Here is an 11,897-nt window from a genome sequence, read left to right as displayed (position 1 = left end):
GGTCCCGCTGGATAAGTATGGGGGTCTCGGGGACTTAACCCGGATATAGCGTCGTTGGATTAATATTGCTGTTTTGGGACTGATGCTGGCAAAGTCATCGAAATGTTCAAACGTTGTTTCATTCTATAGAGACCTGCTGAATATTGAAGTATTTGCATTTTCTTAGTTCTCAAGTTGATATACCTCTCTTCGACTAAGATATAAGAACTGAGACAATATCGACCAATGAAGTGAGTAGCACTTTTCAGTAACAAACCCAACATAATAAGAAGTCAATTCACTAACAACTTCTGTCAAATATCCAACTTACAATGTAGAGACTCTGACTCAAGTAAGGGCTGAAAGCAGTATTTCGTGTATGCTGAAATTTGATGCTGTGTAAGTGGTCGTAAGCACAATTATCGCAATGTCAGAGTTTGAACAACCTTAACTGACCAATTGAATATCTACACAAGGCGAACAACATGATTGTACGCATAGACTATCATATTCTTGACGACTCAGTAGTTCATACTCATATAACTAACTTCCGATGATTGTCGAGTTATCAAGGGTCAATATGACTGATTTGACAGTCAGAGACGACATTGCCGATATCGCAGGTTCAGCCTTATCCTTATCAGTATCTCAAATAGTAACAGTACCTCATGAGTGACGATTGAAACAAAAAAGGTAATCTTTTCATATGGCTGGTATTTGTAAACTGTAGAGGATACACATTCGTTAAGTAGATAGACACTCGTGAATTGGCTAAATCAAGTGGTAGGAATAGACAGTAAGTGACAGATGCACTTCCCCGTGGTTCATAATCATAATGGCGGGGTGCATGTGCATACAGGCGGGGCAACAGCTCCATGTACCTCAGCTAAAGCTAAACCACCTCACTTGAGTCACTTTAACATCACGACCATCAACACAATCCCCTCAAACCTCCCTCCCTCATCTCAAAAATGTCTCTCACAAACGCCTCCCCCGAGGCCGCAGCGAGCGCTGCGAAGACAGCTTCCTTCACCCTCGCCACTCTCCCGGCCTCGGAGCGCAACAATGCCCTCGAAGCCATCCACGCTGCTCTGACAGCCTCAAGGGATGATATCCTTGCTGCCAATGCCAAAGATCTCGAGCTTGCAAAGAAGGCCGCTTCTGAGGGCGGTCTCAGCCAAGCCCTTGTTTCACGATTGGATTTGGGCAAGAAGGGGAAGTGGGAGGATATGCTTAAGGGAATTTTGGATGTGAGGGATCTGGATGACCCTGGTATGATTGTCTTATGAGATTTGATAAGAATCGCAAAGCTAATGGCGACTCAGTTGGTCAGATTCAGATGAGGACAAAGCTTGACGATGACCTTATGATGGAACGTGTCTCATGTCCCATCGGTGTCCTTCTCATTATCTTCGAGGCTCGTCCCGAGGTCATCGCCAACATTGCCTCTCTTGCTATCAAGTCCGGCAATGCTGCTATTCTCAAGGGTAAGCCCCCTTCCTTCAACTATCTTACACCTTTGAGCCGCACACTAACCGTTTCACAGGCGGAAAGGAATCCACAGAATCATTCGTCGCCATCTCAAAGGTCATCTCATCGGCCCTCGAGACTACAAAGGTCCCCAACTCAGCCATCCAGCTTGTCACAACCCGCGATGCCATCTCCGAGCTTCTCGCGCAGGATCGCTACATCGACCTTGTCATTCCCCGCGGTTCAAACGAGCTTGTCCGCTACATCAAGGAGTCCACCAAGATTCCCGTTCTTGGCCACGCTGATGGTCTCTGCCACATCTACCTGACTGCCTCGGCCGACAAGGACAAGGCCATCACTGCTATCGTGGACTCCAAGACCAGTTATCCTGCTGCATGCAACGCCGTTGAGACCCTTCTTGTTCAAGAGTCCGCTCTCAACACTGTCTTCCCCGGAGTCGCCTCCGCTCTGGCTGCCAAGGGCGTTTCGCTCCGCGTTGACGAAGCCAGCAAGGCTGCTATTGCCTCCCTATCTCTGGAAGGTGTTCAAGACGCTACTCCTAAAGACTACGATACCGAGCACCTTTCTCTTACAATTGGTGTCAAGACCGTTTCTTCGATTGACGAGGCCATCACTCACATCAACACACACGGTTCTCACCACACTGATGCCATCATGACCTCTGACTCTGCTGAGGCTGAACGTTTCATGAATGAGGTCGACTCTGCTGGTGTGTACTGGAATGCTGCTACCCGTCTTGCCGACGGCATGCGATATGGCTTCGGTACTGAGGTTGGTATCAGCACAAACAAAATCCACTCCCGTGGCCCCGTCGGTCTTGATGGTCTCACCATCTACAAGTACAAGATCAGAGGCGATTACCAGGCTACCGCTGATTATGGAGATGGCGAGGGCAAGAAGCCCTGGAAGCATGAGAAGCTGTCCCTGTAAATAGCGTCCGGGTTAAAGGGATAATATGTAAGATGAGTGCGTTGGGTATAAAAGTTTATTAAGCATCTCGAATAGGCCACTGAGGTCACGATTTCAATCCGAATCTATCGTATCAAGTTTCATTGTGTTGCAGTATTTGCCTCATTATTCTATGTCATACCGACGACCCAGTAACAAAAAATACCTTTCGATCCAGCTTCGCAAAAGGTATAGCAATAAACCAGCGGATCGCCCTTTTTGGCCAGCCTACGCGCCCGATCACCCAACATAGCAACTCCAAACTTATCATAGCGAGCTGTCCTCGTACTGCTTGATCAACTCGCTAAGCTTTTCGCCTTCAGACTTGAAGTTCAAGGGCGCCACGGTCATGACTTGATATCGTATCCTAAGGAATCATGTTAGTTTTATTCAAAGCAATCATGTGTGGATATGACTTACCTTTGAGCCTCGCCAAAGTTGTCCATCTTGGCTCTGCATCGGAAGGTGAACTTCTTACAGTTGGCTTCCTCAAACGCCGCCATAAACTTGTTGTCGTCGTTTTCCTTCAGCTCCATCATCTCGTCAGCTGTTCGGCCCACGATTTGTCGGCCAGAATCATCGAAGCAGCTGAGCCATTGATGGCTGGTGTGGTCGGCAACGTTCAATGACAGAATATACCGGTACTCGGGCTTTTCATGAGAGATATTGCACTTCTCACATTGCCATGTGCCATCGGGCATCTGTGTGACCTTTTTGTTGCAACCCTGCGACAAACAAGCGGGATAGCAAAAGTTGTCCTGCTTGACGAAAACAATGGTCGCCTTGATTGTGTAGTAAGCCTGGTCGTCCATGCCCAGATTCTCGTCCTTGACTTGAGCGATGGTCTTGAGATCTTCCTTTCGTCCAGTAGCACTACCCACAGAGGCCATGTTCTGATGAGTAGCGAATGTATCTGTTCGGCCAGTAGAGTCGTACCAGCCCTTGAGTCTGTGAGCGTCAGGAATGTCAGGATCGACGGTCATTGTACCAGAAGACAGGAGACTGAGACTCTTGCCGCCAAAGTCTGACACCTTTGTGCCCTTAAAGGCGACTACGGACTCAGGAGCGGCATCGAACGAGTTAGCGTTCTTGCCCCAGATAGTGACACGGACCGAGAAGCCAGTGTCATCTACCAGAGTCAACTCTCGCTTCTGGAAAGGTCGGCCATCCTTCTTTGATGTGATATCTCCAACCTCGCCAACCTCCTTCAACACACCAATAACATCGACAGTGTTGTCCTTCTCCACGCTCTGTAATTCTTGAATCGAACAGAAGTTGAATCTTACTTGAGGCACATTGGTCTGGTCCTCTGCCTTCTCGATAACGGTATCGCGTTCGAATGTAAGCTCATAATCGTTGGGCAGGTTGGAGAATTGCTTCTTGGCCAATTGGACTCGGCAGGGGGTAGAGATGTAGTAAACTGAGCCTTCCTGCAGGCGATCATAGAAAGCATCGCACTGATCGTTGAAACCAGTAGCCTTGATCTCACCGCTCTCGTCGAGAAGGTTGACACTGAAAAGCTTGCCCTCACCAGTGGCCTTGTGCCATGTCTTGATATCGGACTTGGCAGTGACTCGGGCCTTGATGGTCCATTTGTGTGCAAAGGGCGACAGACCCTCAATGGGGTAGATGTTGCTACCACCGTGCGTGGCAGGTCTTGAGGGCATCGATTGCTGTGGTTGTTGTTGGAATTGCTGAGGCTGTGTCTTCGATTCCTCCTTCTTGACACCGTAGAAATCGCCTCCGGCGATGGCGCCCTCTTGGCCAGCTGGCTTCGAGTCGACAGCAGACGGCTCGCCAATCTTTTCCTGTACGCCCAGAGATTCGATGACTTCGATATCGAGGATGACGAGGATACTATTGATCGTTAGAGATAGTCAAGGACGGGTTAGGCAGACACGTACTTCTTGCCCTTCAGGTTGTTGGGTGTGTATTGCTTGATTCGGGCGATGCAACCTCGGACCAGCTTATTATCGTGAACAACGTGGTTTGCTTGAGTAGCAAGCATAGTCTGGACATAGTGCTGGCCATCGCTCATGACAAGGCGGAATCTGTCTCCTCCTTGGGCCGAAGGGGCCATCTGCTTGACTTGGAGACATTGCAGAACTGGTACAGGGAAGAGCTTGGCGGCTTTATCGGGATCATTGAAGATCACGCTGGCAAAGGTTAGCAAGCAAGAAGGCAGGAGGAGGTGAGGAAGAAGAATAAGGAGAAGAAGATGGAAACATACTCAAGGGCACCTTGAGAAAGCGCTGATGCGGCGGCCATTTTTACTTTGATTTCGCTTCGTTCTTGTGAGATCGTAGGTGTTGATGAAGCGGAGACTTTCTGGTGGTAGTTTTGTTGGAGAGGTGATGAACAGAGAGTGAGCTAGGGAAAGAAGGTGCCTGCAGACGCGTTCAGCGCGTTGAGTGGAACGCGCTTGTGGCAAGAAATCGCGGGGTCACTTACGTAAAGAGGCAGGCAGTTGAAGGCTGTCGTCGCCCGCCCAGCTGGGTCCTTCTAGGCAGAAATAGAATGGACTGATCTCGAACTACTAGGTATGAATCTTGTGAGCTCATCAAGCGCATCTTGTTCACATTTCACTGAATGGCCTTGAAAATTTCAAGCACGGCAGCTTGTGCCACAACAAGAAGTCTACCACAATCTATAACCAATCTTCGATGCGAGACTCATTGAAACAGATAGAAATTGTAATGATTCCAATTTAAAATATAATTCGAGTCCGTATCTATGTTTCTAGCGAGTATTAATCACATGTAAACTCATTCTAGCATACCTAAGGCATTAGAATTCAGGGACTTCGAAAGCTGGTTCTAATTGCTATACTAATACATGATCGAGAAAAGTTGCGAAGAAGCAAGCACTTGTAGTTAATCATCTTGATTTGATCTAAAAGTTCATTTAGCCTTTCTACCTAGGTAGTTATAAGTAAACTGCAAGAGAATGATGAAGTTCAATGGATAGATTGTTTCACTCTCAGTTACCCCTCCAACATGACGTTGAGTGTTGAATTCTAGCTTAGCTACGCCTAGCTATTTGCGCACGTCAGACTGCCCCTCCACGTGCAACGCAGCGCCATCTTTCATTGTCCTTTCACTCACCAACAACCCAAAACCAAACACAAGATAACAGTACTTCGCAAACTTCGAAAATGGCCGACGCTGAGAATGCCACCCGTGCGCCTGAGAGCGACGCCCAGGAAATCCCTGCGGCCAGCGACAACACTCAAGCTCCTATCCCAGCTGCCGTAGTGGGCGAGCATTGTGTGTCCGACCGACCAACTCGTATGCTACCTCTCGCGAATAATGAGAACTCGAGTCACTAACAATACCAGCATCTGGCCAGTCATCTACTGGTGAGATTATCAAGCTCAACGATGTCGATGTACGTCTATCTATAAGCTCTATAAGCTCCCAAGTTCTACGCTCTAAGCTGACCCTCCCTTGCTTAGGTCTACATCTCGAAACCTACCGACTACCCTCATGCGCCATCGCGACTCCTTCTCCTCCTGTCCGGCGGTACTGGTATCAAATCTACGAACAACCAGATCCAGGCCGATAGGTTCGCCTCGGAGGGCTACCTCGTTCTCATGCCCGATCTTTTCGATGGTGACACAGCTCCTGGCGCAACAGCTATCGCGGACGACTCCACATCAATCCTCGAACAATTCAAGCTCAAGGCTGTCGAGGTCACAAAGTCGTTCCTCATCGATATGTGGCTCGCTCGCGTTACAGACGAGAAGGTTATGCCCATCCTCCACAAGGTCATCGATGCTGCGAAGGAGCAATACGCCGATGCGATCAAGCAGGGCGACGGTATCTACGCAGCTGGATACTGTGTTGGTGCACGATTTGTGCTTTTGCTCGCTAAGAAGAAAAATGCCACCGAGGGTGATGCTGAGAGCGGCGATGTCAAGAACGGACCATACATCAAGGCGGGTGCCTTAGCGCACGCTGCCTCCGTTGTCCCTGATGACTTCAAGGACATCAGTGCTCCCATTAGCTTGGTCTGTGTCGAGAATGACCCTCTCTTCCCTGATGAGGTGCGGATAGGTGGAGAAGATAGCCTGTCTGACGCCAACGTCGAGCACGAAGTCCAGGTCTATCCTGGTGTTCCCCACGGTAAGTACAAATTCATTACATATATGTGATTGCAACGGACTAACAACTATTCAGGATTCGCTGTCGTTGGCCAGTACCAAGACCCATCTATTAAAGATGCGCAAGCAACTGCCTACGACCAGATGCTCAACTGGCTCAAAGCTCACTAAGAATACCATGATACCTTTTGCTTTCGTGATGCAAGCGTTCAGACCGCACAGATGTGATTTCCTTACTCTCTTTTGGTATGGTTATATGTCAGTGAAGGCTTATGTAACTGGTAATCAGCTCTGGTCATGTATGAGTTGAAAGATGGCATAATCTATTGATCTGATATCCTTCTATTATTTGTTTATACCCTATCCATGTGTCAAAGTGAAGTCAAGTCGTGTTTAATTATTACCATTCATTCAACCAAACTTACAGCCTATCTTAAAGAGACGTTATTCAAGGAATTGTGCAAATGATCTTGCCAAGGTTCTTGGAATCTTCCATATGCTTATGAGCTTCCTGAATCTTCTCCCACGAGAAAACTTCATCCACAAAGATCTTAAGGTTGCCGTTCTCAAAGTCTGGGATATACTTTTCCAGGCGGTCCCGCAGCTCGCCCTGGTACTCCTCATCTCGGCTTCTAAGTGTGCTGCCCTCGATGCGGAGTCGCTTGAACAGGATTTGAGAAATATCGGCATCGGGAACCTTAGCACCGCTGAGCGTTCCCAGGAGTACCATACGTCCGTCGCGCGCAGCAACGTCCTGGTTCTTTTGGAAATAGTTTCCACCAACGAAGTCAACAATATAGTCGACACCCTTACCTCCTGTAGCCTTCTTGATCTCCTCTGCCCAGTCCTGAGTCTTGTAGTTAAAGGCAGCTGTCGCTCCGAGCTTGGAGGTGATGAAATCGAGTTTGTCCTGAGATCCAGCTGTGGCGTAAATCTCGGAAGCGCCGGCAACGCGAGACAACTGAATACCAGCAACCGAAACTCCAGAAGCACCGGCATGCCACAAAATAGACTTGCCCTTGGTGAAGCCAAGAACAAGATGCAGAGCCTGGGTTGCAGTAATCCAGGCCTCGGGGACACCAGCGCAAGTGGTGAAGTCGATGGAGGATGGCTTGTGGAGCAGCATACGAGTGCTGACAGCGATGTATTCAGCGTACGCGCCGCCGTAGGCTAGACCGAAGACTTCATCGCCCTCGTTGAAACCACCATGGTCACTAGATCCAAAAGACTCAATGATACCACTGAACTCAACACCCAGTGTCTTAGGTGCTTGAGGTGGAAGTGGATAAAAGCCTCGACGTTGGATTATATCCATGCGGTTAATACCAAAGGCCTTGATCTTTACGATAGCCTGCCCTTCGGCAGCAGAAGGCTTGGGAGTCTTGTCATTGATGAAGAGGGCATCACGCTCGCCAGTGCCGCCTCGGATATCTGTGGGGTATTGTTAGACAAAGCAATTGAGAACTGACGTCGTGTATTCGTACCAACTGCCTTGATGTATTCAGTCATTATTTCTCCTTATATGTCGATGTCAATTGTTTGCAGTGTTGTTGATGGGAATAAACGCATAATGAAGTCAGAGGCTCTGACTTTTAAAGAGTTGCATTGCTTGCTGAGAGGCAATGACGTACATTACTAATACAGCAGCCTCACAGACGTCAATGGAAGCACTGGAGACGAACGTCGCGAGAATATCAACTTTGAGCCGAGGTTTCCGCCGCAAACATCCCCATAAAAAGAGACGGGTCGATCTGCCGTAGATAGATGGTATGTAGCCACAACATTCATGCGTAATGAGAAATGTGAGGAAGGTTCACTTGTTGAAAACCATGATGGCAATGTACATTGCGATGCGAATAATTGCAATAGAGACCCCGAGCTGTAAGTACACTTATGTAAATGGACCAACGTATTAGAAAGCCCGTTCTCAAACATCGAGGTGAATTGACCGAAGAATTTTGTTGTTGTTATTGTTATTCGGTGGTGACTCTTGGTCAGAGTCAGAAGCGTACAGTTACTTTGACTCGAGTAAGTATCCATCAGTCAGTAAAACATAAGAAACCTCTTTATATACAAACCAGTCGCCATGTAACATGCAAGGATTCAATTGACCAAAACCATAACTATCAAATCTCAACTCGGCTCTGGGACATATTCAGCAGCAACGGTATACGACTTGCTCTAGGTACGTAGGTAGGTAGTTGAGATAATACTTGATAGATCTGACTGAAATGAGAGCCATCAAAGGCATCGGAGGCAGGAGTAAAACTCTGTCGAGTGATTAGGATCAGTCAAAGTCCCCTTGAAACCAACTCTTCCCTCTTCTCAGACCGAGTTCGATGGTCAAGTTAGACCATCCGGAGGACTGGCAACGATCGACATCCTCTAGCCTTCCTAGGCCTTCTCAGTAGATGACCATTCGACTATACACAGTAGCTCAAGGATTGGAAATTAAATCGCGGTGATATCTCGAGATCGGTTTCTACGATGGCAAATTGAGCTGCCCAAATATAGATCGGTTGAAATCTAATTAGGTTAGAATCACATCATTAGCAACACTGGTTCTGGGTAGTGCGTGGAGCCGGTGAAGGAGAGTCGTTTTGATTGTCCACTTGCTCTGTACTATGTAAACAAACAATAATTCAAGCAAAAACAGCATCCTGTAAGATAACAACTCCCATGCGAAGAATTGTCAGGATCTTCAAAATGCAAAAGCGCCAATGCGGCCAAGCTTCCTGGCGGGATGGATTTGAAACGACCAGAGCGGTTGATGTGTACTTGCATGGATCATCTCGCAACCATCACGAATGGTGGAAATGAAGTCCGGGTACAAGTACCATAGTCTCTGTATAGAGTACTTTTGCGAACGACAACCAAGAAACCACGCACATTTGAGTGGCTACAAACTTTATCGCCGACAGGCCCTGGGAGATGAATTAGCCATTCTGAGTTGATCCTAGTCTCTCGAAAAGGCTTGAGTGGCTTGCGGAACATCCAACGCCTTGCAGCAAGTGTGAGCGGGAGGAAAGCCTTGGTCGACCAGGCAGACGGAATTCGGGCACAAAGATTTAACGAAACATTGAAACTGGAATAAGGCAGCATGATGCTTCCCAGTTTATGAAGCTGTAGGTAGCCAGTAGTTTGGGATATGATGCTTCATACGTGAAGATGGTCAAAAGGCGATCAAGCGCCAAGCATTCGCTACATCCACCGTATCCATCGGATCACATCGATCCAAACTTGGCATGGGTATGTCTTTAGGATAGAAGCGGCCAAAAGCTTGTCGGCGGCCATCAAAAGAGCTACCTGAAGACCCTGGCAACTATATCTCATATTGTGTGGACTCACAATCGAGATGGGCAGATGGGGTCAATGTCAATACTGCTAGAACCGTGGGTCGACCCAGACGGGATGTGAGAGCTAAAACGAGACAAGAAGTTCAAAAATCGAAAGAGCCCCGCGCTCCATTAGGAAATGAAGAAAATACGAGCAGGCGATAATGTTTCTCACTGATCAAACCAAACAGAGCCTGTCTTTAGTATTGGAGGAGCCCGATGCTGGTCTTGATCACACACCAAGAGAACTGACCATGGATCAGCAAATTGAAAAGATAAGGCTGTGATAGTTGTAGATCTTGAAGTTGCCTGATAGGTAAGATATGTGCGTCCAAGCGGCCAGGAAAGAGATTATGGAGGGTAGTATCCAGCAACCAAAATTGGCGACTTGCCTTATCAATTTTTTTTCTCCAAAATTTGAAAGTATAGTCTGTTCACCGGGAAGACCTCGACCGAAGAGACGAGAACGTATTTGCTAAAGAAGCCAATCCAGGTAAGCATAAGAATGGCCCAGACAGAAGCGACTGTTTCGAAGCTTCAGGGTCAAGATGTCGACGGAGAACCCTGGAAAAGGCAAGTCAACAGACATGCTACAGTATCCATCTGCCAACTCAGAAGCTGCTCCACCTTTAGGTAAAACACAACGTTGACAGGAAGCAGCAGAGTTGCTGCCGTTAGCCGATATGACGGCTGTTCGCCTTGTTTTTCCACCAAGCTCTGGGTGACTCGAACGAGCCGCTTCATCAAGCTGTCGGTGTGGCGTCAGGCGCCATGCGTTCCATGTTCCATCCATGTTTGCTTTGATTCAGAAAGTGAGGACTTTGTTCAGTATTCCGCCTTTTGGGCCATTTAGCAGACCGCCCCCAGTTCGCTTCCCACTATCCCCTGCTGCTTCTGCATGCCGGGATGGGTCAATTCGGGGCATTGACTACCGTGGACAAAGGTCCACTAGTCAGTGTTCGAGGCTGCATGGTTCCTTTCGGATGTCTACCAATGAACACAAGAGAAGCAATCGTCAAGAGTCAGAAATTTGTTGCCTGCCCTGTCGGGTTGCCCTATGATACAGAGCACAGCGATTGTCAGACTCGACAGTCTGAGCCTGGTCAGATCATGGCTGGCATGACTGATATAGCCAATCAGAGGGATCTAGATAGCTGGTTGTTTGCCTATGATAATCAGCACCAGGGTTGTTGTTCATCCATGTGCTTATCCTGTCCCAACCAGCGGCGTTGCAAAAGAGTGCAACAGTCGATAGGAGCCAGATAAAAAAGATAGAGACGGTGATTGGAGGAGTGCGGAAGTCGTCTGAGACTGCCAAAATAAGGGGATTGGCGGGCAGACAGCGGGAAGAGATTTGTTCCTGCATTAGCGTTGCATTGTGCCAGGGCAGGACGCCTGCCGCCAGCCAGTCAACGTGGCCCAGAAAAGGAAGCTGCAAGACCAGCTAAAATTTTGGGTGCCTTTAGGTAGGTGCTAGGGGTGTCTACCGTGCTGTAGCGTGCCTTCCACTTTGTTCATTGGACATTAGCCTGTTGGAAGGAACCGGGTGGCTGCCTCGCATCCACGCGACAAGCCGTCCGTGGTTTCTCATTTGATGATTTTGATCTTATTCCTGCAGACGAAAGAGCTTCCTTTAGCCTTAGCCTTGAGATCGTCCAAACGACGCGCAATCCTCTGCTGGAGGCTAATCGATCGATCACTGTGATCCTTTGGAAAAGGCTTGGCTCTGGCTTATTTTCATTGCTTATTTTCTTATTGTTCCTTTAAGTCAACTAGCCGTGATTGAGGTTGAATTGCAAGCATGATCTGGCCCATAATCCAGAAACATATATCTGCTGACTCGTGACTTTGTTGCTTCAGGATTGACTTTCTTCATCTTCCAGAGCAAGCCAGACGTTCCATCCATGTCCCGTCGGTTCGGTATGTCCCTGGTAATGGAACAAAGTCCCATTTCTGAATCAGATCCCACATGGAACATCGGACCGCCTCGGCTCGTCCGTTGGACACCATTTATAGAATCACCAAATCTTTCTCATTAAACA

At 48.0% G+C, this 11,897-nt stretch overlaps 4 protein-coding genes across 4 annotated transcripts; 2 read left to right on the top strand and 2 right to left on the bottom strand.

Annotated features, from left to right (window-relative positions):
• Nucleotides 1-950: 950 nt before the first annotated feature.
• On the top strand, nt 951-2,400 carry FIESC28_06533 (uncharacterized protein; the record flags this gene model as incomplete). The annotated part of the gene is made up of 3 exons (XM_031160677.1): nt 951-1,251; nt 1,305-1,466; nt 1,526-2,400. The coding sequence occupies 3 exons, from the start codon at nt 951-953 to the stop codon at nt 2,398-2,400; spliced, it is 1,338 nt and encodes a 445-aa protein (XP_031015283.1).
• A 285-nt stretch (nt 2,401-2,685) lies between these two features.
• On the bottom strand, nt 2,686-4,686 carry FIESC28_06532 (uncharacterized protein; the record flags this gene model as incomplete). Its single annotated transcript, XM_031160676.1, has 4 exons — nt 2,686-2,785; nt 2,839-4,275; nt 4,323-4,574; nt 4,649-4,686. 4 exons carry the CDS (start codon nt 4,684-4,686, stop codon nt 2,686-2,688), a joined length of 1,827 nt encoding a protein of 608 aa, XP_031015282.1.
• Nucleotides 4,687-5,572: 886 nt separating this feature from the next.
• Nucleotides 5,573-6,691, top strand: FIESC28_06531 (uncharacterized protein; the record flags this gene model as incomplete). The annotated part of the gene is made up of 4 exons (XM_031160675.1): nt 5,573-5,705; nt 5,756-5,805; nt 5,873-6,542; nt 6,597-6,691. 4 exons carry the CDS (start codon nt 5,573-5,575, stop codon nt 6,689-6,691), a joined length of 948 nt encoding a protein of 315 aa, XP_031015281.1.
• Nucleotides 6,692-6,968: 277 nt separating this feature from the next.
• FIESC28_06530 (uncharacterized protein) lies at nt 6,969-8,029 on the bottom strand (the record flags this gene model as incomplete). Its single annotated transcript, XM_031160674.1, has 2 exons — nt 6,969-7,951; nt 8,005-8,029. The coding sequence occupies 2 exons, from the start codon at nt 8,027-8,029 to the stop codon at nt 6,969-6,971; spliced, it is 1,008 nt and encodes a 335-aa protein (XP_031015280.1).
• Between the last annotated feature and the right edge of the window lie 3,868 nt (nt 8,030-11,897).

Source organism: Fusarium coffeatum (assembly GCF_003316985.1).
Source record: "Fusarium coffeatum strain FIESC_28 chromosome Unknown BRIP53273_contig_140, whole genome shotgun sequence".
In the NCBI taxonomy this organism is placed as follows: domain Eukaryota; kingdom Fungi; phylum Ascomycota; class Sordariomycetes; order Hypocreales; family Nectriaceae; genus Fusarium; species Fusarium coffeatum.
Note: the sequence above shows the minus strand (reverse complement) of the source record. Positions and strands in the feature narration are given on the sequence as shown.